At 36.4% G+C, this 23,540-nt stretch overlaps 4 protein-coding genes across 4 annotated transcripts; 2 read left to right on the forward strand and 2 right to left on the reverse strand.

Annotated features, from left to right (window-relative positions):
- Positions 1–111: 111 nt before the first annotated feature.
- Positions 112–6,106, forward strand: LOC116106360 (NADPH--cytochrome P450 reductase). Its single transcript, XM_031392716.1, has 18 exons — positions 112–682; positions 1,193–1,252; positions 1,354–1,430; positions 1,534–1,591; positions 1,709–1,792; positions 1,864–1,900; positions 2,753–2,822; positions 3,005–3,199; positions 3,280–3,372; positions 3,801–4,026; positions 4,131–4,214; positions 4,328–4,479; positions 4,564–4,660; positions 4,785–4,934; positions 5,015–5,092; positions 5,190–5,312; positions 5,399–5,512; positions 5,817–6,106. Exons 1-18 carry the CDS (start codon positions 380–382, stop codon positions 5,895–5,897), a joined length of 2,082 nt encoding a protein of 693 aa, XP_031248576.1. The 5' UTR covers positions 112–379; the 3' UTR covers positions 5,898–6,106.
- A 1,363-nt stretch (positions 6,107–7,469) lies between these two features.
- LOC116106370 lies at positions 7,470–13,571 on the forward strand. Its single transcript, XM_031392726.1, has 6 exons — positions 7,470–7,630; positions 7,720–7,912; positions 9,654–9,740; positions 9,980–10,366; positions 12,074–12,227; positions 12,345–13,571. Exons 1-6 carry the CDS (start codon positions 7,557–7,559, stop codon positions 13,325–13,327), a joined length of 1,878 nt encoding a protein of 625 aa, XP_031248586.1. The 5' UTR covers positions 7,470–7,556; the 3' UTR covers positions 13,328–13,571.
- A 178-nt stretch (positions 13,572–13,749) lies between these two features.
- On the reverse strand, positions 13,750–17,498 carry LOC116106374 (protein NETWORKED 2A-like). Its single transcript, XM_031392730.1, has 3 exons — positions 17,405–17,498; positions 15,610–17,029; positions 13,750–15,196 (listed from the first exon to the last, which is right to left on the reverse strand). Exons 1-3 carry the CDS (start codon positions 17,496–17,498, stop codon positions 13,795–13,797), a joined length of 2,916 nt encoding a protein of 971 aa, XP_031248590.1. The 3' UTR covers positions 13,750–13,794.
- A 1,061-nt stretch (positions 17,499–18,559) lies between these two features.
- LOC116106376 lies at positions 18,560–22,314 on the reverse strand. The gene is made up of 3 exons (XM_031392732.1): positions 22,290–22,314; positions 20,877–21,379; positions 18,560–19,198 (listed from the first exon to the last, which is right to left on the reverse strand). Exons 2-3 carry the CDS (start codon positions 21,343–21,345, stop codon positions 19,149–19,151), a joined length of 519 nt encoding a protein of 172 aa, XP_031248592.1. The 5' UTR covers positions 21,346–21,379; positions 22,290–22,314; the 3' UTR covers positions 18,560–19,148.
- Between the last annotated feature and the right edge of the window lie 1,226 nt (positions 22,315–23,540).

Here is a 23,540-nt window from a genome sequence, read left to right on the forward strand (position 1 = left end):
TAGTGAAATAGTAAAAGGACTGAAAAGTAAATAAAAGTTTGACAAAGAAGACGAGCAAATTGCATGTTTTAGTGTTCGTCAACGCATATAAATTTTGCCAGTATCGTAAACGCTGAACACCTGCAACAATTAACTAAACTAAAATAACCACCTCTCTCCTTCTCTTAACTTTCCTTCGTTTTCTTCCCACTTCCCTAACCCAACCCCTCCCTCAAAACGCACCGTGTTTGTGCCACCGTCCCTCACCCTTCTCAACTTTAATTTACAGAGAGAACCCTCTCGATTCTCTCTCTCTCTCTCTCTCTACAACATTTACATTTTATTTATTTTAATAATTACACAGGGACCGAGGCCTTCCCAGCGAATTGGAAATAAAAAAATGAGTTCGGATTCGGATTCCGGTTTGGTCAAGTTTGTGGAATCGTTCCTAGGGGTGTCGCTGGGAGGTTCTGTGTCGGACACAATGATTGTGGCGGTAACGACGGCGTTTGCGGTGCTAATTGGTATGTTGGTTCTCGTGTGGAGGAAATCAGCGGATCGAAATGAGGAAGTGAGGCTGAATGTGCCGCCTAAGCCGGTGGGACTTCCTGACGAGGAGGAGGAGGTCGATATCGCTTCTGGCAAGACTAAAGTTACTATATTTTACGGTACTCAGACCGGGACTGCCGAGGGCTTCGCTAAGGTTATATCCTTACTTTTTTCTGCTTGTTCGGTTCGGTAGGTGATTGAATTAGCTTGTTATTTTGATTTGGAGCATTTAGACTATGATTGGATTTGAAGACGTGCTTAACGTAAAAGTGTTGAAATGATTATTTCGATGAGTAATTGAACTTGAAAATCACGTGTATTAGGTGAAAAGGCACTTTGTGACTGTTAATTGAACGTGAATTTTGAGCTAACTTTTACAATTTTATGGGATAGTGTGGAAAGATTATAACTTTGTGAATTGTGACTGTTAATTATTGGTTGACTCATGAAAGAGTTGAAAATCTTTTTGATGATAGCTTCATCACGAGTTTGATGATTAGTTGGTAGTTAGTAGAACTAATTTTGGATATATTCTAATATTCAAGGAGCTGCAAGTGGATGTACGGTTTTAAGTTATTTTGTTTTTGGTGAGTGAAACAACCAAAGAATGTTATTACTTTTCATTTATCATTATTGGAATTTTTTTTTTATTTTTTTTTGGCAGGCTTTGGCAGAAGAAATCAAAGCAAGATATGAGAAAGCAGCTGTTAAAGTTGTTGACTTGGTATGTTGGACAAGAATGTGTTATGTGACTTTTCAAGTTTTCATTATTGCATGACTTGAACTTAATTCTTTGGTGTATTATGTTGTGTATGGTTTTATAAGGATGATTATGCTGTGGATGATGATCAATACGAAGAGAAATTGAAGAAAGAGACTTTAGCCTTTTTCATGGTGGCCACGTAAGATAGTTTCTTATTTATACTGGCACTATTTTTTAATATGAATTGTATTTGGTTTTCTGGGAGGGATGGTGCATTCAGTTTATTTGAGCCTTACTTGTAGTTATGGAGATGGAGAGCCTACTGATAATGCTGCAAGGTTTTACAAATGGTTTACTGAGGTTGGTATCTCCGTTAGCTGCTGATCTGAATTAAAAGTCATATTCTGCTTACTATGCTATTGTCTCATGTCCTTTTCTTTTGCTAGATGTGTTGGGATAACTTGTTATCTCTTTCAGGGAAATGATAAGGGAGCCTGGCTTCAACAGCTTACATATGGCGTTTTTGGTCTTGGTAACCACCAATATGAACATTTTAATAAGGTAAAACTAGCAATATATCCGGTTTTTTATTCTATTGTATTATATCACTGATGGAGCTCTTTTGTAAACAGATAGCAAAGGTTCTTGATGAACAACTTTGCAAACAAGGTGTGAACCGATTTGTTTTTTATTTCTTTTTAATATTAAAAAGTTCCTAGTGTTGCTAGTTCTTGTTAGAATTATTGGTTGCTAACTTAAAAGAATGAGCAAATATTTCTCTCTTGACATGCACCGTTCAGCATTAGTGCATGATAATTTTTGTGGCATATTTGTATGTGAAGCACAAATGGAAGACTTCTCTAGATCATTTATAGAGAAGTAGTGCAGTTAGTATCCATTGTGATTGGTATTTTGACTTAATTATCCGGTGCATAGTTACAGTAACAATTTGGGGGCATTTAATATAGAGTCATTGTTTCAATGATGCCAATCTACCACGAGTCTTCTTTCCTTGGTTCGTCAGTGACTTTGAGAGGATGAAAAGAATTCCATTTTCATATCTGTGATTTGTATTTTGAATTTGTAGAGGTTCCAATGAGGTTTCTCTATTGCGGCAAATCTTATATGGGTGTCAGTATTTTTTTTTGGGTAAATAGGTGTCAGTATTGCTGGATAACAAATTTTCAAATTTTCTTTTACATAAATATTTTGACTGGGTGCTTGACACCAAAATTGTTTCGGTCTTTTCCTGTTTCTTTTTTTGCGTTTCTGCTTTCTGCATTCTCTGGCATAAATGGTGAGTGCTTCATAGTGCATTGCTGTTTCTCTCCTGCAGCTCCTGCTGATAATATTTTTGTGCTTCTTTTAGTAGAAGGTGATTGGTTGTATGCTAGTAAATTTGTCTGGATTGCATGAGAATGGCTGGTGGTAGTAATTATATTTTAGACTTTCTCAAGTTTGTCATCATATTTGTTTTAGATCGACTTGTGAACTTATTCGTGATTCTGTTGTTTGATGCAGGTGGAAAGCGTCTTGTTCCAGTTGGTCTAGGGGATGATGATCAGTGCATTGAGGATGATTTTGCTGCTTGGTATGCCGTTGTCCTCTTAGGCATTTACATTTTCCTCACCTCCTCCCATTTGTAATTTATTCCTCAGCAATTCTGTCAAAGTGATGATTACTCTCTAACTTTTTAAGAGGAGGGCTTCTTTTATGGAATATGACTCAGTTTTGTGATAAATTAACTCTACTGAGCTGTTTTCCCTCCTTTAGGAGAGAATTACTGTGGCCTGAGTTAGATAAATTGCTCCGAGATGAAGATGATGCAAATACTGTATCTACCCCATATACAGCAGCTATTCCTGAATATCGTGTAGTGATTCATGACCCCACTGTTACATCTTATGAGGATAATTACTCAAACAAGGCCAATGGAAGCGCTTCTTTTGATATCCACCATCCATACAGGTATGCAAAGATGCCAATTTGCTGTTCTGGAACATATCTTATTGTTTACTAATATTGATGTTTCTTTGTCTGCCTTAAAGAGCAAATGTAGCTGTCCAAAGAGAGCTTCACAAGCCTGAATCTGACCGTTCTTGCATACATCTGGAGTTTGACATATCTGGGACTGGTATTACGTAAGTTTTCAATATTGTAGTTCTTGTTGTTAGAGGTCTGCAAATGACTAGCTGTATGTACTTGATCAGTTTAATATCAGAGAAAAATCTAATATGGAAAGGAAAAGGCACTTTTCGTTGGCATCTTTATAATTATTCCTGCACATTGGTTTTTTGGATCATTTTAGTTAATATGCATTTCATTTTCATTTATTATTTGACTAATAAAGTAGTGAGAAAGAAAATACATCAGCTATTAGTAGTATAAATTACATGGTGTTTGCTGATCTTTTTTTCTCCCATCACTCTAAGTTTCCGTTTGATTGCCATCTAGAATATCTCCTTTAAAATTTAAAGTACAGGCATAAACTGTCTTTGCATTATCATACTGTAGATTAACAAATTGATAAGCTATTAATTTGTTCATTTTGTTTCAAATCTTCACTCAGATATGAAACAGGAGATCATCTGGGCGTTTATGCTGAGAATTGTGATGAAACTGTTGAAGAAGCCGGAAAGTTGTTGGGTCAACCTTTAGAGATGTTGTTTTCTATTCATTCTGATAATGAAGATGGTACTCCCCTTGGAAGCTCATTGCCACCTCCTTTCCCTGGTCCATGCACTCTACGCACTGCATTAGTACGATATGCAGATCTCTTGAACCCTCCTCGTAAGGTGATGTATTTGCACTTTGTTAATCGATGCCATCTTTCTTCTGGATCTGGGTGTTTTTTATTTATGATTAGTTATTTTGGATTCTGAAATATTTCTGCCGTCAGGCTGCTTTGATTGCTTTGGCTGCCCATGCCACTGAACCTGGTGAAGCAGAGAGACTGAAGTTCTTATCATCACCTCAGGGGAAGGTTGACATAACTTGTGCTATCTTTTACCTCTTTTGTACTGCTGTACTCATTTTAAACACTTCATTTTGTTTATCTGTTCTTGTGTATGTTTGACGTATGTTTCCATTATCCAGGATGAGTACTCACAATGGGTTGTAGCCAGTCAGAGAAGTCTTCTTGAGGTTATGGCTGAGTTTCCATCAGCAAAACCTCCCCTTGGTGTATTTTTTGCTGCTGTAGCCCCTCGCTTACAGCCTCGTTACTACTCTATCTCTTCCTCACCTAGGTATTATGCTACTTCTCACTTGTATGATTGTGTCTATTAATCTCCATGTAGTTCAATGAAAGCTAATTCTCTTATATTTCACAGATTTGCCCCCAATAGGGTTCATGTAACATGTGCTCTAGTTTATGGTCCAACTCCCACTAATAGAATACACAAAGGGGTGTGTTCAACCTGGATGAAGGTAGTGACTTAGCTTTCAAAATCCTTTGCCTCGCCCTCCTCTCTTGCATTGCATGATGAATCCATATTAAGAAATACATTAGGCTCTAATGGCATCTATCATTCTTGTGTTTGAAAATATTCAGAATGCAGTTCCTCTTGAGAGAAGTCGTGAATGTAGCTCGGCTCCTATTTTCATCAGACCATCTAATTTTAAGTTACCAGCTGATCCCTCCATTCCAATTGTCATGGTAGGACCTGGGACTGGATTGGCACCTTTCAGAGGATTTCTACAGGTATGGAATCACTCTATGCATTTTATGTTCCTTGTTTTTTTATATGAAACAAAGTAATTGAGGGTTATTTCATTTACCAGGAAAGAATGGCCCTGAAAGAAAACAGTGATCAACTTGGTCCTGCTCTACTCTTCTTTGGATGTAGAAATCGTCGAATGGTTAGGATCTTTGCTATATGCGCTGTTGATACCAGTTAACCGTTGAAAACATTGTGAACTTGTGCCATATCATTTCCAGTCTTTATTTTGGATGTAGGATTTTATTTATGAGGATGAGCTCAACAATTTTGCGGAACAAGGTGTTATATCTGAGCTGATTGTTGCATTCTCACGGGAAGGACCACAAAAGGAATATGTTCAACATAAGATGATGGATAAAGTAAGTTTTAATGGAAGCTAACAGAGGTTGCAGTTGATGTCATAAAGACATGATTCTGAATTTAGTGGAATTTATTCCAATTGCAGGCAGCATATTTCTGGAGTTTAATTTCTAAGGAGGGATACTTTTATGTATGTGGTGATGCCAAGGGTATGGCAAGAGATGTTCATCGCACTTTGCACATCATTGTTCAGGGGCAGGTATGAACTAACATTCCATATTGTACCTTTTATGTAATTTCTTCTTCTCTTGGAAAGTTTGAAGTTGCCAGGTTTGTTTGCATTCTTGAAGGCCATAGGGTTATTTGCTATTTAAATTCGTTGGCTCATGATTGTCCAGTTCAGGGTGTATCGCCTGTCCTGGTTTTGAAAATTGTGAGGATTCTGATGGTTTGATGATGCTGAGACTTGTAAAGCAATCCTATTGTTTTTTCCTCTAATGATATGATGTGCATTCATGAATCAAGTGAGATTTGTTTCCAAATTGGTTTGGCATAAATTTCAGGACAATGTGGACTCATCAAAGGCAGAGTCTATTGTGAAGAAACTCCAGATGGACGGACGATATCTTAGAGACGTGTGGTGATGGTTCTCGTTGTAATTGTTTAGGTCATGTTGTCAAATTATAGTGGTGGATCTCAAGCTTCTTTCACTGCACTCGCAGAGAAGCAGCAAAGATTGTGATAGTGATAGTAATAGCGATGGTGGAAAATGTAACTGGTTTCCTCAGAAAATTAAAATGACTTGTTATAACTTTTTAATTTTTGAATAGAAGGTCATGTGTTTTTGAACTCATTCAAAAATTTAAACTGGGAACATCATATAACTACTTGCATACTTGTTGGAAAACACATGATAGGAACCTACTCTTAACTCGATATTAATTAGCTGGATAGTGGGCCGTTGATAGGAATTGGGCTAGACAGTGATCTTTTTGTGGGTTTGGGTAGAACTCTTGTTAGAAAACTAGCTTGTCAAGGAGGGTAATCAAGCTCTTATAAACTACATGTCCACCTTTTTTTTTTATCTCAATATAAGATCCTAACATTTTCCCACGCTTCGAGACCCAATGTCCTCGTCTGTTCACCCTCATTTGCTATTCGGCTATCCCATTCTCATTGGCCTTTATTGCCCTTCCTTCGGGTCTTACTTCACCTAGAAGCGTGTCAAGTGGGTGTAGGTTGTTGAATGGCTTTGTAGGAGAAATGGTGTTGAATATAACGAGATTTTTCTTTGTATTTTAGGAGGTTTAAACACTTTTTTTTTTTTTTTTTTTTTTGGGGGGGGGGGGGGTTGTACTGTTATTGAATTGTGCATGCTTTGTTGGACCCGAGTATTATTGTGGAAGCAGAGTTGATTGCCGTGGTCTTCTTGTTAATCCCGCCACTCAACTCTGAGTTGCGATAGGAAGTTGATTACACAATGTTTTTGAGGAGAGAAAAGTCTTTATAAATTATAATACAATTGGGTATGAATTTAATTAAATGGGGCATTTGCACTGCAGAGCGGTGAAACTTAACATAATTTTAAATCACTGTCTGAAAGATCTTTTAGTTAATGTTAGAGTCAATGAAATCATCAAAAAATAATAATAAAAAATTTGAAATTATTGTTATAAATGTAATCTTGTGGTCAGCAATTGCATAGGGACGGTGGTACATTCATTGAATATGTATAAGTTGGGATTGGGAGTTGGGAGTTGGGAGTAGTTGGCCTTCTGTAAAGTAACAAACGGTGAAATAGGAAGCTGATAAATTCCAAGAAAAAAAAAAAGAAAAGCAGTTAATGGTGCACAACTAGACTCATGTTGGATTTAGCAATCTAAATTAAATTAGTAACTCACTTCCACATGCCTAATAATCCTTCGTCGTCAAAGTCTCTGATTAGATTCCTAAACCAAACAGAATCTGATGACTTCAAATCCAACCAGATTACTTCCAATGTCTCCTCTCTAATCAAAAGAAACTGAGGGCATTATCGTCTTTCCAGTTTTCAGTATTTCTTCACCAACTGGAAGCTCCGAAATGCCGCTCCACTATTTTCCCGTCTGTCTCCTATCTTTTCAGGCACTCCAACCTGCCCCCGTTTCTTTCTCTCCATTTCTATAGGCGCGTGGTCTCCACGCTCTTCAACGGTTGGTCACTCCTTCGTACTTTTTACTCCCTCCTTGTTCTATCCCCCAAAACCCTTCTAGGGTTTTTGGTACTAATTTTGATCACTCATACTATGTGATTGCACTAATACAATGGTTGAGAAAGCTAACAAGAAGCACAAGAAAGGCTTCATAAGCGAAGTAGACATTTCCTCTCTCTTACAAAGGTTCTCTCCTTTTTCTTTTATAATTTCTTTAATAATCAAATGTTTCTGTTTTACTTTTATTATATGATTCGGTGTTTTTTATTGTACAGATACACAGCAAACACTGTGTTGGCATTGTTGCAAGAAGTTGCTCAATCTCCAGGAGTTAAGCTCGATTGGAATGCGTTAGTGAAGAAGACGTCAACCGGGATTTCTAATGCCAGAGAGTACCAGATGCTTTGGAGACATTTAGCTTATCGCAACACTTTGCTCGAAAAATTGGAAGATGGGGCTTCGCCTTTGGTAAGATCTTACAACTTTTCTTTATTACTTATGCCTTAGCAACATCAGTTTGTTGAATCAACTGTTTAGGTATTGTATGCTTCGTCTTCTTTCCTTTTTAGATTTTTCCTTTGTAAAACGTGATTTTTACAAGGCAAAGTTGTTAATTTTTATTGTGTACTAGGGCATACGGTTTATTGTGTATATATTGGTGTTGATGATGTTTTCCGAAGAGTGATTAGGATGTTATATTCATGGCTGATATTTGGAAGTTGGAAAGGTTGTTGGTAAAATGTGTATTAAGTCTTGGTTGTATTCAGATTGTTGGTGCTGGATACGACATGGATCAGTCTCATGGCTGTTCCAGGTGGTTTTGGGAAGAAGTGTTACTTGTTCACTAATACTGGCATTGCTATCATCTTCAATTAAAGCAAATCTGGTTTGTATTGGAAATTTGGTTGCCGTTCATAGTGAAAAACCACTGTGCACATGTAGTGTTATCTTGATGTTTGTGAATTAACATAGATAATATTAGGTATTAAACTGAGGGCAGATGAATTGCTCCTTATGCATGCATACATTAGATGACAGGCACGCCCTCACACACTCAAAACATATAGTGGGGTAGGACTTATGAAAGTTCATTTGGGACAGAAATGATTAAAAATTTCTCACTCGTGAGTTGTGCTTATGTGGAGCAAATATTCAGAGAAAAAAGTTGTTGGGAAATGGAATGGCAAATGCTGTTTTATTGGCAAATCATTTTGTTTTTACTTGTTGCTAATGGAATGTTGAAGAGGTGTGCTAAACCATACTATGACCCTTTTTTATAGAAATCAAGCAACTTTTTAAGTCTTTTTTTCCTGGCATAACTGGAATAGTTAGAAGGATAAAATTTAGTGGTAATCATTCTCACTTTCTACAAAATTTCACCATATCAAGACCATAGTATTTGACTCAGTTAAAGAGAAATGGACATTATTAGTATGCCATTAATTAATGTGCGTATTCTTGTCACAAGCATTTTTTTCCTAGAAAGCAATCATAAAAACATATTAATGAACAAGTGTGTGTTGAAATTGAAAATTACAATTAGAGATGCTGTGACTGTAATATTTTAAATTTCAATATTTTGTTGTTATGTTGATTGTTTAAGCTATTTTTGAAGCTACTGGTTGTGTATCATTATTTTCATGGGTAATATTTAACTTCATAATTAGTCTTCTGTTCATTGTCAACATTACAATTAGGGAAGATTTATGTGTTATGTTGGTCCTCACATCAAAACAATTATTGTTAGTCTTCATGCCTTACCTAGTTATTTGTTAGTGTTAGTGGGATTGTCAAACTAATTTCTTGTTATTGTTTTGATGCTGAACAGTGTATTTTTTTATTTAGCTTTTGATCAAGAATACAATTATAGGATGTCATTAAACTGAAACTGCTTAATTTGGCTCGTTTCACCTCTTCTTCTTCTTTTTTTTTGTTTTGGGTCTTGATCAGTAGTGTCTGTTGGAGTTGACCAAGTTGTTTCATTGACTTACTGTATTGAGTGCTTATCTTCTTGCACATCCTCATATCTGGTGACACTATATTTACTTATATTTTGAGTGACAGGATAACTTGCAATTTGCGTAAATGCATTGTTGTATAAAAATTTCTTTTGTTGTTGTGTAAACCATCCATGTCTTGAACATTTCTTGTTAATCATATACAATTCAGGGTCATGTATCTTGTTGTTAATTAACTTTTCATTTTACAGGATGATGATAGTGACTTAGAGTATGAATTGGAAGCATTCCCAGATGTTAGCAGTGAAGCTTCAACTGAGGCTGCTGCATGTGTAAAAGTAAGTGACAAACATTTTTAGAAAAAAAGAAAAAGAAAAAGAAAAAAGGAATTGACAGTGCTTAAACTTATTGTTTATCTTTTATTACTCACCTGGTCTTATCATCGTTTGCATTGCCAATAGGCTATGGGTTAGATCTGATTTCTTTTGGAAATTATAGTACTTAATTCTTTTTTTATCAATTCTTAATTCTCTTAACCCAGTTAATTTAGTTTATGAGAATGGTTCTCTTTTGTCAGGTTTTGATTGCTTCTGGTTTACCAAGTGATTCCAATCTCCCAAATAGATCGACAGTGGAAGCTCCCCTGACAATAAATATTCCTAATGGTCAGTCATTTAGAGCTTCATTGGAAAATTCTCAGCCTGCTTGCTTAATGCAAGGGATGAACATCACAGTTCCAGTATCGGTGCAGAAACTGCCCCTACCTACGGCAACAACTACAGAAGGATTTGATGGAAATGGATCGATAAGTGGTAACATGCCTCCTCGAAAGAAAAGAAAACCGTGGACTCCTGAAGAGGATGTAGAATTGATTTCTGCTGTGCAGAAATGTGGTGAAGGGAATTGGGCAAATATCTTGAAAGGAGACTTCAAGTGGGACAGAACTGCTTCACAGCTATCTCAGGTTGTTTTTATCACCTTGTTTTGTTAACTGTGCATGACCATTCTCAAATTCAATTTCCTTTCATTGTTTTGATTTACCCTGCCATATCATCCATGTCATGCATTTTATAGATATCAAACGCACCATTTCATGCATTTTAGTCTCTTTTCTTTTTCAGAAGATGGTATGGACAATAATGTTTAGTTATGTAAGTTCTTTTCTTCATATGATAATAAAAAAAGATAGACATATGTAGTCATCAGATCGTTTTTTGTTATCGACTGTATTGCCTAATCCATTGACTTGAGTCTTCTCCTGCAATCATATTCCATTTTCTGACATTTGACAATGTGCAGTTTAGTCAAAAGTGTCTATGTACTGGCTGTTTCTGATAATTTCTCAAGACATCTCTGAGATGCGTTGAGTTACATGAGCCTGATAGTATTCTATTATCTGTTGTTGCACTTGGTTATGGTGCCAACTGTTCTTGTAATTGCATTATAGATAGGTGAGACTCAGAGGACATTGCAGAAGAAAGCAGACACTGACATACACTTTCTTTGTTAAGCTCTCTTCACCAGGATATTGAGTGGTCAGAGTAGAGTGGAGATGAATATATTCTGTTAGTCAGCCCTATTATGGCTTATTAGAGTCGAGTAGTGGCATGGTTCTCATTAAAAGTGTCAAATTCCGCAGAGTTATATGAATTGAGAATCTTCCATAGAGAACATTATTTTGATGATGCTTTACCCAAATCCAGTTTAATAATTTGCAATGTCTGATCTGACTGTGTGTATGTATGAATATGTTTTTATTATAAAAATCCACTGCCCATTGCTCGATCAAAAAGGAAAAAATTGTTTGTTATATGCAGGATGGTAAATTGTATGTTATCTGTAGGATGGTAATCTAGTGTGATTATTTGTTCCTTCTAATGAACTGAAAGGACTAAGGTATTTGCTTTTCTCTTTTCTTGGCCTTCACCTTTGGTTTTTGTTTTGTCATGTATGAATGTGTACTGCTAGTTGTATGTGGTGATAGAAGAAAAACAATAAAATAAGAGTAGGCTTTTTGGTAGGGATAGTGTGTGAATAAATGTGATTTTAATTATTTATAGTGGGCTTAAAAGTTTTTATTGTGTCTCTGATAACCAGCTGCACCTTGTTTTGGGGTTTTACTTGTGGCTTCACCCATTTGTTTTCACTATGTTGACGCTTAGGTAGAATAATTGAATTCGATTGTCACTTTGTCTTATTGTCTCCCCTCTACCACCTCTTTTTCTGTGTATAGGTGTTGAGCTTTTGTGGTGTATAATCATTTAGAACTCTTTCATTGCTAAGAAATTAGCACTGTTTGTTGAGCTTCATTTATATTGGTGAAAATTTGGGAGTTTTAACGAGCTTGATTCGTAGTTGAGTGTCATGTATGGTTGAAAGTTTCAAGATTATCACTGCTCTATAACAGCTATCCGTTGTCATCTAGTTCGGTCAGGATGTCTGGGTATCACCCAGTTTTCCCGGGTTCAAATCCCGGCAACGGAGTTTCGTCATCTCTATAATACTATCGATTTCTATGGTTAATCCTGTATATTAAAATCATATTGTTGTATTCTAATTGAATTTTACATATTCACCAAAACTTTATTTGACTCCAGGCAATTTTTCTGGCATGGCTTTCTTCTTGCTTCTTGTTCTACTAATTTTCACAAATGTATTCCAATATTTGCAGAGGTGGAATATTCTTAGGAAGAAACACAGTAACGTGAATTTGGGAGCCAATTCATCTGGCTCGCAACTGTCTGAGGCGCAGCTGGCAGCTCGTCATGCAATGTCCCTTGCCCTTGATATGCCAGTGAAGAATATAACAGCATCCTCTACAACTGGTAATTCTCTTTTCCATTGTGGATGGCTCTTATTTTTGTGTTTTGATGTGTATGGCAATTGAATATCTGTTCTTATATGCCCAAAGTTTGACTGATTTCTCCTTGAGTTTGGAACAGCTGGGGCGCCTTCAAATCCTACAGCTAATAACTCTGTGCTTCCCACTTCAAATGCTGAAACTTTGCCAGTCGGTAGCAGCAGCCTTGTGCAAGCCCAAGCTCAATCTCAGCAAGGCCCCAATCAAACAAAATCTTCTCCGGTTGGATCACCGGGTTCTGCAGCAAAATCTCGAGTACCCCCTAAGAAAATACCAATAAAGACCAATTTCAGTACAGATTCAAGTTTAAGAGCTGCTGCAGTTGCTGCTGGCGCTCGTATTGTTACCCCATCAGATGCCGCATCATTGCTCAAGGTTGCTCAGGGGAAGAATGCTATCCATATCATGCCCACGGGTGTTTCATCAATAAAACCTTCCATCACTGGTAGTGCCCCAGCCCATTCAGAGGCTTCTCCTACGGTACGCTATATAAGAATGGGCTTGGCAGCTACATCACCCAATGGTGCTTCCACATCAAGCGCCTCACAGCCTGGTTTTTTCAAAGCTGCCTCACCAAGAGTTCAGCATAATACGTCTTCTGAACAGACTAATGCTGTTATCTGTAGTCCAGCCACTGCACTTCCATTAAAGCCAGAGGTTAAAGCAGCAGAAGAGATCAAAGTTTCTGATTTATCCAGTGTTACAGTAAATGAAGCTAGTAAAGAAGTTCAAGCAGATGTAGCAACCTTTGAAAAACCGGACCTGGGATTAAAAGATGAAGAAATCATTTCCGAGGATCCTAATTGTTCTATGAAAATGGAGGTGGTTGAGAATGACCAAGTACACGTTAGTGGCAACCAGGCTGAAGGGAATCAAAATGAAAACGTTGATAATATGATAGATTCACCTATGATGGATTCACTGGTTAAGGAAAATGAAAATGGATCTGCAGTTGAAGATAATTGCGAGCTTCAGAACCCTGACAAGAAACCGGGAACAGATGAATGTAGTGGAAATCTGGAGGTTTTAAGCGAAATAAAGGCCAGTGATGAGATGCAGGGATGAAAAAGAAAGAATTATCTTGTCCAAATTCACTGACTTTTTTGACTTGGCCTATAGTTAACTTGTTTCAGTAAATTGTACTGTAAATTTCTTGCTCAAGTAAAGCTATGAAAAAGTAAATGAATTAATCAGTATCCTTTTTAGTGTAGCTTCTTCTCATTCATTACCGTTGGTAATGATGTTGGGTTTTTCAATTTAACAAGTTTTAGCTCCTTGTAAACAATAAGGTCAGGTCATCAGGTACTGCTATACAGTAATAGACCCAGAAGCACAATAATAGTACTGTCTTTCCTTGCACATGTCCAGTTCTATTATGCAATTACGTTAATTTAGTATTTAATAAGAAGCAAATTTACAATAAGGATTGGGAGTAATACATTTAAATAACATACAACACGCAATGTTTTTTTTTTATTTATAGGTCAAATTCAAAATCCTAAAATATATCTGCACACACAATCTATTAATTACTATCGATAATGTCCAGCTATAGCTAGACTACTGTACTGTTTCTGTAATGCCGGATTCATGCATGAAAAGAGTGATGGCTTTTGTCTATGCTTCTTTAACTTCACTCCGAACAAGAAAGACTGCAAGGGAATTCTTGCTCGACTTGGGCTTCTTGTGGGTCCTCGTCTTCTGAATTCTTCATCAAGTTTTGCCAGTGTGGTTTCCAACTCCATCTTCAGCTTCTCAACACGCTCATGTCCTGCACACAGTTGATCCGCAATCTTGGTATTCTCCTGTTTCATGTTTAGAACCTCGCCTAGGAACTTTGCCGCTTGATAATTACTTAGTCCATTCTCTTCAGCCTTTCCACCTGCACTTGACACTCTTGCTATCTCTTCTTGGATATTGCACAAACATGAATACCTTCCATGCAATTCATCTTTCAGAACTTCATTGTTTTCCAACCACAGTGTTAATTCTGTTTGTATTTCTCTCAAGTGTTTATATATTGCTCGGGGATCAGACGGAAGATACGGCTGCTTTGTATTTTCTTCTTTCTTCTCGTTAATCTTCAGTTTTGTTAACTCTGCTTTCAGGTCACGTACTGTAGATTGGTACCTTTGTATCTGATGATAAGAAGTGCTGAACCTCAACCAGAACTCCAGGTTTTCCTCCAGAAGTTCATCGATGTCCGAACGGATTTTTTCTTCTATAGTTGTAAGAGAACTGGGAGTCTTGACATATTTTACCTTCAAATTGGTTTCTTCTTTTTGAGGAGACTTGTTCGGTTCGCTTTTCTCTTTGAAATCATAACTATGTTCACTGAATGGAACTGGCTTTGGCGAAGCTTGTGATGAAAAATTAGATTCTGGGGAGATGCCTACTTGTGTTATGCTTTCACGGGATGTTGATCCTCCCTGATGAGACTCTGTCACGCTGCTTTGCGGTGAGCTGATTTTATTTCGTAAAGATTGAATCTCATCATCTCTGAAGGCAACAGCATTTTCCAATTCCCTTATCTGCAATGCCAATTCTATAAATCCATCACGGTTTTTCTTCTCCACTTCACTCAGCTTTCTTTTTACATCCATATAATTCTGAAGAACTGAAGTGTACTCCTCTATTAGAATTTTCTCTCTTTCCTCTAATCCAGGTGAGAGCATCCTCCAGTTAGGATCTCCCTCTTCAATTCCAAGTTCCTCTAGGTCGATATTAAGATTGCAGCTTCTTGTATAGGACATATCTTTCTTCTCATCGTTCTCTTCATTGGTCAATCTCAATTTCTGAGAGTGTTCAGAATTAATCTCAAGCTTAACATTTGGGCAGGAATCAACAATGTTTTCTTGTTCAGCTTCGACAGAATTACTGAGAACTGAAGTATTATTATCCTTCTCAGGTTCTGGGTCTTTTATGCTCATTGCACTATCACCAGAATCAGGAACCAGCTTTTCTTCTTCTTCTTCTTCTTCTTCTTCTTTGAACTCATTTTCTTCTTTTGCATCTGAAGCCGCTTTCACTTGTGGGAATAATCCTTCATCCTCCACATCCTCTTCGAAGTCCACACTCTGTAACTTCTCAGACAAGTAATCAATGTTACAACTTGCTTCAGTAAAATGTGTTTGGAGGTTGTTGTTTTGATCTTCAACGCTTTGGTTGAGACTTCTNTCAATTTCTGAGAGTGTTCAGAATTAATCTCAAGCTTAACATTTGGGCAGGAATCAACAATGTTTTCTTGTTCAGCTTCGACAGAATTACTGAGAACTGAAGTATTATTATCCTTCTCAGGTTCTGGGTCTTTTATGCTCATTGCACTATCACCAGAATCAGGAACCAGCTTTTCTTCTTCTTCTTCTTCTTCTTCTTCTTTGAACTCATTTTCTTCTTTTGCATCTGAAGCCGCTTTCACTTGTGGGAATAATCCTTCATCCTCCACATCCTCTTCGAAGTCCACACTCTGTAACTTCTCAGACAAGTAATCAATGTTACAACTTGCTTCAGTAAAATGTGTTTGGAGGTTGTTGTTTTGATCTTCAACGCTTTGGTTGAGACTTCTTATTCTAGCTAACTCTTCCTCCACCGCTATTAGCCTTTCGTTCATATTGTCCGAACCTGCAATTAGAGCTTCCTTGTCCCCTTCCAGGCTCTGAATTTGTGCCTGAATCTGATCGTTTTCTGATCTTAATCTCGTCACCAAAGCCGTCTGAGAAGAGACCTGATATTCCAAATTAACTACTTTATCTACAACTCCATCAATCTTCTCAGCCAGTTGCGTCACTGAGAGGGACGAGTTTGAATCAACTGCAAGCTGTTCCTTAAACTTTTCCCCCAACAGTTCCCCATTTCCACTATTTTCCGTACTACTAATCTCTGGATCTAAGTCTTTCAATTCTGAACTTGATCCAGCGGTCAAAGACACATGTTTCTTCGCGGTAAAGGGTTTGTGCTCATTTGTTTGTTCGGGAAGAGCCTGATTTCTGAGGTTTGCAATCTTCTCATGATACTGCAAGATCCTTTGGAACTCTACCTTTGCCAATCCAGCTGATTGCTCTTGTTTCTCTTGCAACTTGGCCAAGGTCTCTTGGCATGAGTTCAGAGCCGTGGATGCCATCAAATTTCTAGCTTCATTGTCATCTATAACAGTACCAATTCCAAATTCATCCTGTAAGCAGCTGACATTCGCTTGTATTTCAGTTATCCGGCTCTCAATACCCCAATACTTTTCATATGCACATTCATGTGAACTCTTAACAAACTCCTTCTCAGTTTGTAATCCCAATATTTCTTTCTGAAGCTTATCAATTTCCTCTAATGCTTCGTTTTTGGTGAGGCCTGATTTCGGTGGTGGTGCAGGAGCTTTAGCAGAACTACCAGCTTTCCTTAGCCACTTTTTTGGGAGTCCCATTGAAGGACTCTTCAAGAAATCTTTCATTGGTGCTGCGGGGACTTTTGGGATGAAACCTTTGGATGGCTTCTCATTGTCAGAAGAAGATGTTTCACTTCTAACATCTTCATCTTCAGCATCCATCTCGAATTGAACTTGTTCTGGATACACAGTTGCAATTGTGCGGTTGGCGCTTTGCAACTCTTTTGAAAGGTGATCATATCTTTCTGCTAATGCTCGGTATGACCTGTATGAGTATTCTACATGATTTATGAGTTCTGGCCTCTTCCGGTAGTACATTTCTGCTCTTTGGGCAAATGAGTCCCCATCATCATCGATGATTTTGAGCATCTCACCCACCTTGTCCTCTATATCTGTCATTGTACCAAAATTATGTCAATATATACACTCCAATTATATCAACATTATAATTTTTCCCATGACTAATTGTTCACGGATGCAATTATCTTTAACATCAATCAAATAAACAGAAGTTCTGTTTGTCTATTCTAGTTTTGCCAATTCTTTACCCCTTTTTGCACCTGAAGTTTGAAAAGTCTTGTAGAATATTAAGGACTTGGTTGCAGAATAAACAATTCAATTGTTATTCACATAACGTGAAATTCACAGAAAGATATTATTGTTGTTCCTCATGCAACACACCATATTTTTAACAAAGTACAATTGAGAATTATAGGGCATCATGCAGACGTTGATGAGAAATAAGAAAAGAAATAAAAATTGCATACCCTGAAGGTTTTCTTCCAGCCATTTCGATTGCTTTGTCCTGATATGGCTAGCCCACCACCATGAATATGCATTGCTTGCTGCTCTCTGCAACATTATTTATTATCACACTCTAAAGAAAAACGAAAGAAATGCAAGGCAAGGCAAGGCCATAAAGGAAGGATGGTAATGTTGAAGATGAGTAAAAAGTTTTACCGGATACAAAACACAGGTGTCTTAGAATGTTTCTCAAATATGGAGGGGAGGATTGTTCGCTGTAAGATCCAAATATATAGGAAGCTTGGGATGTTTATGTACATATGTCGGTTTCTTTTGCCTGGTTGTGTCCTAAAAAATAGAGGATTTCTATATACCTTTCTCTAATTATTCAGTTATTTTTGTTTTAATTGTTTCATATTCACTTAGTGGCTCCGTCTCTGGTTCACCCAAAATCTTTGTCACTCTTTTCTATATTATGCTACCCATCATACTGTAAACTACCAACCAGCCTTAGCTGTTTCTTCCTAGAAATAGTGTTTCTACTCAATAACACCTTCTAGTTTTAATTGTTTTTTTTTCCTTTTTAATAATATAACAAATAACTGCTATCGACAACCCCATTCATATTTAAGCTCATCACTATATATATATAAAAGACCTACATAGGCTTGGGATCTACAGACCAACTTCATTTAGTTGTAAGTAGTTGTTTTGTTACATAATCTTGAAGAATTATAGCAATAACATTCCACATCTAAATATTTTTCTTGTTTTGTGAAGGAATTTCATTGGGACAAGATTTTATTTGAATCTTTTGTTAAGGAATTTCACTAGGACAATATTGTCTGAATCTTTTGTGAAGGAATTTCACTAGGACAATACTGTCTGAATCTTTTGTGAAGTTGGTAGGGACTAGATTTTGTTTGAATCTCAGACGAGCTATGATGCACTTCCACATCAAATCAGGAGATACTTAATATGAATGTTAATTTCTTCATCAAGGAAGGCATGTAACTGGAAAGTAAATGGCTTTGCCATCACTTCCCATTTACTCCATTTGTACTGAACATCAACTCTAATATGAATTATGCCATTGGTAATAAACCCGGAACTCTAACTGGCAATGACAAATAAATAGCCTTATTGAGAGAGAGAGAGAGAGAGAGAGGAAGAGAGAGTTTTATAAATTTCACATATTTACATAATACTATCAATTATTTACAATAGTTAGATGGAGCATTAAACAGCTCCCATATTTACAACTATATTTACATCAAAGAATTAAAATCAAACGCATTCAGACCTTTACTTCCTCTCTTTTTTACTCTTTCTTAGTTTTTTTTTCTACCAATACCAAGAACACATACATTACACAGTAAACTCCTTGATTCTGGGTGCTACGGAGAAAGAAGAAGACAGCAGGTACTCATAAACTTCTCATGAAATATTTGACAGAAGAAGCAAAACTGAATGTTATTTCCGCTACCGATACCGCCATTAGTCCTTCAGTCATCACCATTTCTACTCACCGTATACTTATTAGCTCCAAACCAAGAGACGGCAATCCTCTTCTACTAGTTACAATATACCCAGGCCGGCTACCATTTTTTTTTTTTTTTTTTGGGGGGGTGGGAATGCTTCTATTATACCTTTGTACATTATTTATCAATTTTTTAAACAATAGAACATGTTCTTCCAGAGATTAAGCAGCAGCCGCAGAACCAGAATAATATAGACTTAATATGTAAGCATCAGTACTCTGCAATGTCAGTTGTTCTGGAGGGAAGAGAGCCATTGTTCCATATGCTTCTTGCTATCTACATATTGGAGGAAAATGCAGAGAACTTAGCATCAGTAGTTCATTTCATGGTTAAATGAGGAAAACAGATTATATTGCTTTAGACAACCAATCAAATGTTTTTTCTTTTATTTATTCTTTTATTTTGGTTCCAAATATACTTGTAATAAATGCCATTAGTAGGTGGAATATAACAGTAAGAAGCTAAGAAAAAAAGCACCCAAAAAAAAGAAAATATAGTCCTAATTTCTTATTGGCTATAATTCTCCATTTAATCTGATAATGCAATGATCACAACGCTAAGTATGAGATAATATCAGAAGATCAAGGTTACAGATAAAGAAAGAGTAACAAAAACTATTGCACGACAAAATGCAAAATGGTAGTTTAATGGGAATAGGTTAGCTATGATAATAGTCCATAAGATCTGATAAGCAATCTAATCAACGGGACAAAAGGGGGCAATGGAACATAATTTAACAAATTTAAACCATCCCACAAACAATTCAATGTTAGATTTCTCTTTTCCACAAAGTGGAAAGAAAAATTATCCACAATACGACTATACTCAGAGACATATATGCTGAATGAAGAATAAGTGAAATAATAACTGAAACAATAAGCAATGCATGTTCATTCTCCTACTAATTGCCCAAATAAATATAATAATAATAGTACCAAAAGTTAACTAATGTTGGTTCTTTCAAAGTTGACACTCTCTCAGAAACAGAACATACTCAAGGTTCTCGTAGAGAGAATCAGGTTATAGGACCTTAAAACCCTAAATTTGAGTAATTAAGAACAGTATCAATAAGGGAGAGGTAATATCTACTTTTTGTTGGAAGAGGAGAGGGTACTATGAAAATAGTGCTTCTGTTTAAATATAACACTAACATTTTACACGAGCAGAAGATTACACTGAAGAAACAAATAAACTACAGTATGAAAAATGTTAAAACCACCAGATACTCCGTGTCTTTGTCTGTGTAAATGAACCTTATAGCAACAACTTATAATGCCAAAAGGAAAAGGGAAAATACGATACAACAATCTTAAGATTTACAAAACAGAGCATGGTCTTCCCCAATGTTCCTAGGACAATCTTGGGCATGTCAGCTTGTAGATTATTTCCACAGTTCAACCACAAAATTGAGGAACTTCAGTATTTTCTGAAGTTCATAGTTTTGGACATTATACGATTCACAAAGCCCACGTTCAAACATAATGTACACCAATGGTCATTCGAGTTCAGAAAATCTGTCTAGTCCAAAACTACATGCTGGGTAATTTGAGTTCTACCTATTTATGACAACATGACACTGCCAGTGCACAATGTTTCCATACCAAGCAAATCATAGAAGAACAGAGGAAGGCACTTTCATTATCATTATTTGATATTTAAAGCTAAGTTAATACTATGTATATTAGGGAAAATTGCAATTCCAATAACTCTACAAGTTGGATCTAACCTTCAAATGTTTCAGTAATTAGCATTTTCACAAACAATAAGCTATATGCTTGTTGACAATATGATGAACAGTCCGAAAGAAGTCCAGAATTCAGAGCATGGTTTTTACATAACAAATCAAACAAAGGACAAAAAGCTAATGCTCTAACAATCTGATAATCAAAAGCTAATTTTACCGAGTCTATTGTATAACTACAAACAATATAAATGGTGCAGAAATAACATTTACCAGCAGAGTAGCTATCAGGGATGTTGACAATTGCACCCAAAATATTTTTGTTTGTATCCGTATCCTCCACCACATTATCCTGAACATTCCCATAGCATGGAACCAGCACAGCAAAACTACTGTCCGCATCATCATCACTCTGAAATCCTGGTCCATGAGGCTCCAACCATCCAATTGAGTAATCCGAATCATCAGACTCTGACCCCGAAACACATCCACCATCAGATGGTACAAGAACAACATCATATTCCCGGTCAATTTTCCTTTGTTCCCGGCTTTGCCATTTTCTTTTGACCCTCCTAGATGAAGAGGCCATGTCAGCCCTCCCAACTAAGGGAAACTTCAGATTATCTGACTCCCACAAACCTGAATCGGGAGAAGAATTTAAAGAAGAACCGTTTGAGATTCTAGGCTCCTGATGCTTTCCACTCCATAACCACCATGAAAGATGAGTAAGTGCCAAAGCCATAAAGTTCAACAAAAATGGCTGCCAATTGGCTAACCTGCCTCAGGAATCAACCAACATACATAGTAAGCAACAAAAACAAATGTGTAAAAACAAAATCAATCTAAAGAGAAAATGAGGTGATCAACTGATATGAAGTTAACCCCTCCTTATATAGGAGTCCTATGCGGCAAAAGTTAATACGAATTACACAGCTATACAACACCAGATACAATAAACATTAAAAGAGAAAAAAAATCAAAACCTTATAATCCCCTTCCAGTAGTTGAACCAAAAAAAACCAGACAATCATCTCAGCAAACTATTTGAACAACTGCTCAGCTTAATCAATGTAACTCATTTTTAGCGAGAAAAATTATCATTCAAAACCCATTTTCCTGGCTACCAAACAGAGAGTTACATGGTATTGCTAGGAATTACAAAACACGTTCAGATGTACATATCTGTCTATACAATGAATTAAGACAACCCAAAAGGGTTTTATCTTATCTGTCTCCAAATAAATCTAGCTTGGTGGAGTGAAAATATCTAAAAATACAACAGAACGCGGGTTTACCAAAACATTGTAACTAATCAAACAAAATACGAAATTAACCAAAATTGAATTAGTCATATCCAAAATCCGATTCATTTATTTAAAACAAACCTTAAAACCCAGAATTCTTTACAATAAGTACCCATCAAAAAGAGAATCAAAACCCATGTTTTAGTTTCTAATTTTAACTTTACTTCATTTATTCATAATATATGATCAATCAAACAATAAATTAACCACACATTTAAACGACAAACAAAGTTGAAGCTTTTTCATATTTCTTCGTTGCCAAAAATGCTTCTTCCAACCAATTAACCATCTTTGAAAATACACAACAGAAGGAGGAAATACCAAAAAGAATGTTTGCCTTGTAGCTTAAACTTGGAATGTTAAGCGAAGATTCAAAGCATACCCAATTATATAAAATCCCACAACCAAAAAAGAAAAAGAAAAAAGAGAAATTTTCACTTGGACAAAAGTACCTTACAGACCTAAAAACTTAAAGTTTAATCACCCGATTTTTCTCTCTCTCTCTTCACTTTGAAGAATCCAGAGAGAATCCGGGTAAAAAACTGTTGTTGAAGAAGAGTAAAACAAACTAGACAAATAACATATCCATATTGTTTTTAATCATCTACGCTCAAATACAGATTTACAAGGTAGTCCTTGATTAAAATGTCAGCAAACTTAGGGGTATATTTGGGATAAGGATAACTTTGTCATATAAATTTGTGTTTCGCGTGAAAACGTGTGCAGGTGAGTGAAACCCATGTGTGGACTAAGAATGCCAGGTCAGATACGAGGTGCTGTGGTGGCTGTGATGACGTGGCGTTGAGATTGACCAGAGATTTGCGTGTGAAATTTGTCCAAGTAACTTCAGACGGCACGTTTAAACCCAGTTGTTAGGAATAGGTATCATTATGGTTTGGTTTGGTTTGGTCTGGTCTTGGAATTGAACCAATTTTTAATGATAAAAATCTGTAACAATTATTACGTTTCTTGGATGCTTCAATAATTGGTGCCTTGCACCCGTTTGTTCTTGAACTTATTTAATTATTATAATACTCAATTGGGGTTGTTATCCTTGACCTCGGTCATTTCATTTAATTACTATTTTTATTTTATGTTTTAGCTNAATTTAAACAATTATTACGTTTCTTGGATGCTTCAATAATTGGTGCCTTGCACCCGTTTGTTCTTGAACTTATTTAATTATTATAATACTCAATTGGGGTTGTTATCCTTGACCTCGGTCATTTCATTTAATTACTATTTTTATTTTATGTTTTAGCTCAAGTCTTTTACTTAGCTGCCCACAGAATTTGAACTATCACCACTTATCATATTCGATAATTATTTCTTTATAGAATTAACGATAATTTGTTTACAAACAAATCTTTTTATTTAATCTGTTAAAATAATACAAAGGAAATAGTTTTGGTATTATTTTGAGAGTTGACGACTCTTTTCTACCTAAATAATAGTTTAATGATATTTTCTCATCCACATATTTCTAAAATATCATTTTATTATTCAAATTTATATTTCGACTGCGAACAAAAAGTAAATTCGGTTTAAACTATCGAGGTTTTTTAAGATGAGAGGTTAATGAGTTTTTTTGGTAATTGAAGGTTATATTTGGGTGGTTATGATTTATCGGAAT

Source organism: Pistacia vera, unplaced genomic scaffold (assembly GCF_008641045.1).
Source record: "Pistacia vera cultivar Batoury unplaced genomic scaffold, PisVer_v2 Contig512, whole genome shotgun sequence".
Taxonomy (NCBI): Eukaryota; Viridiplantae; Streptophyta; class Magnoliopsida; order Sapindales; family Anacardiaceae; genus Pistacia; species Pistacia vera.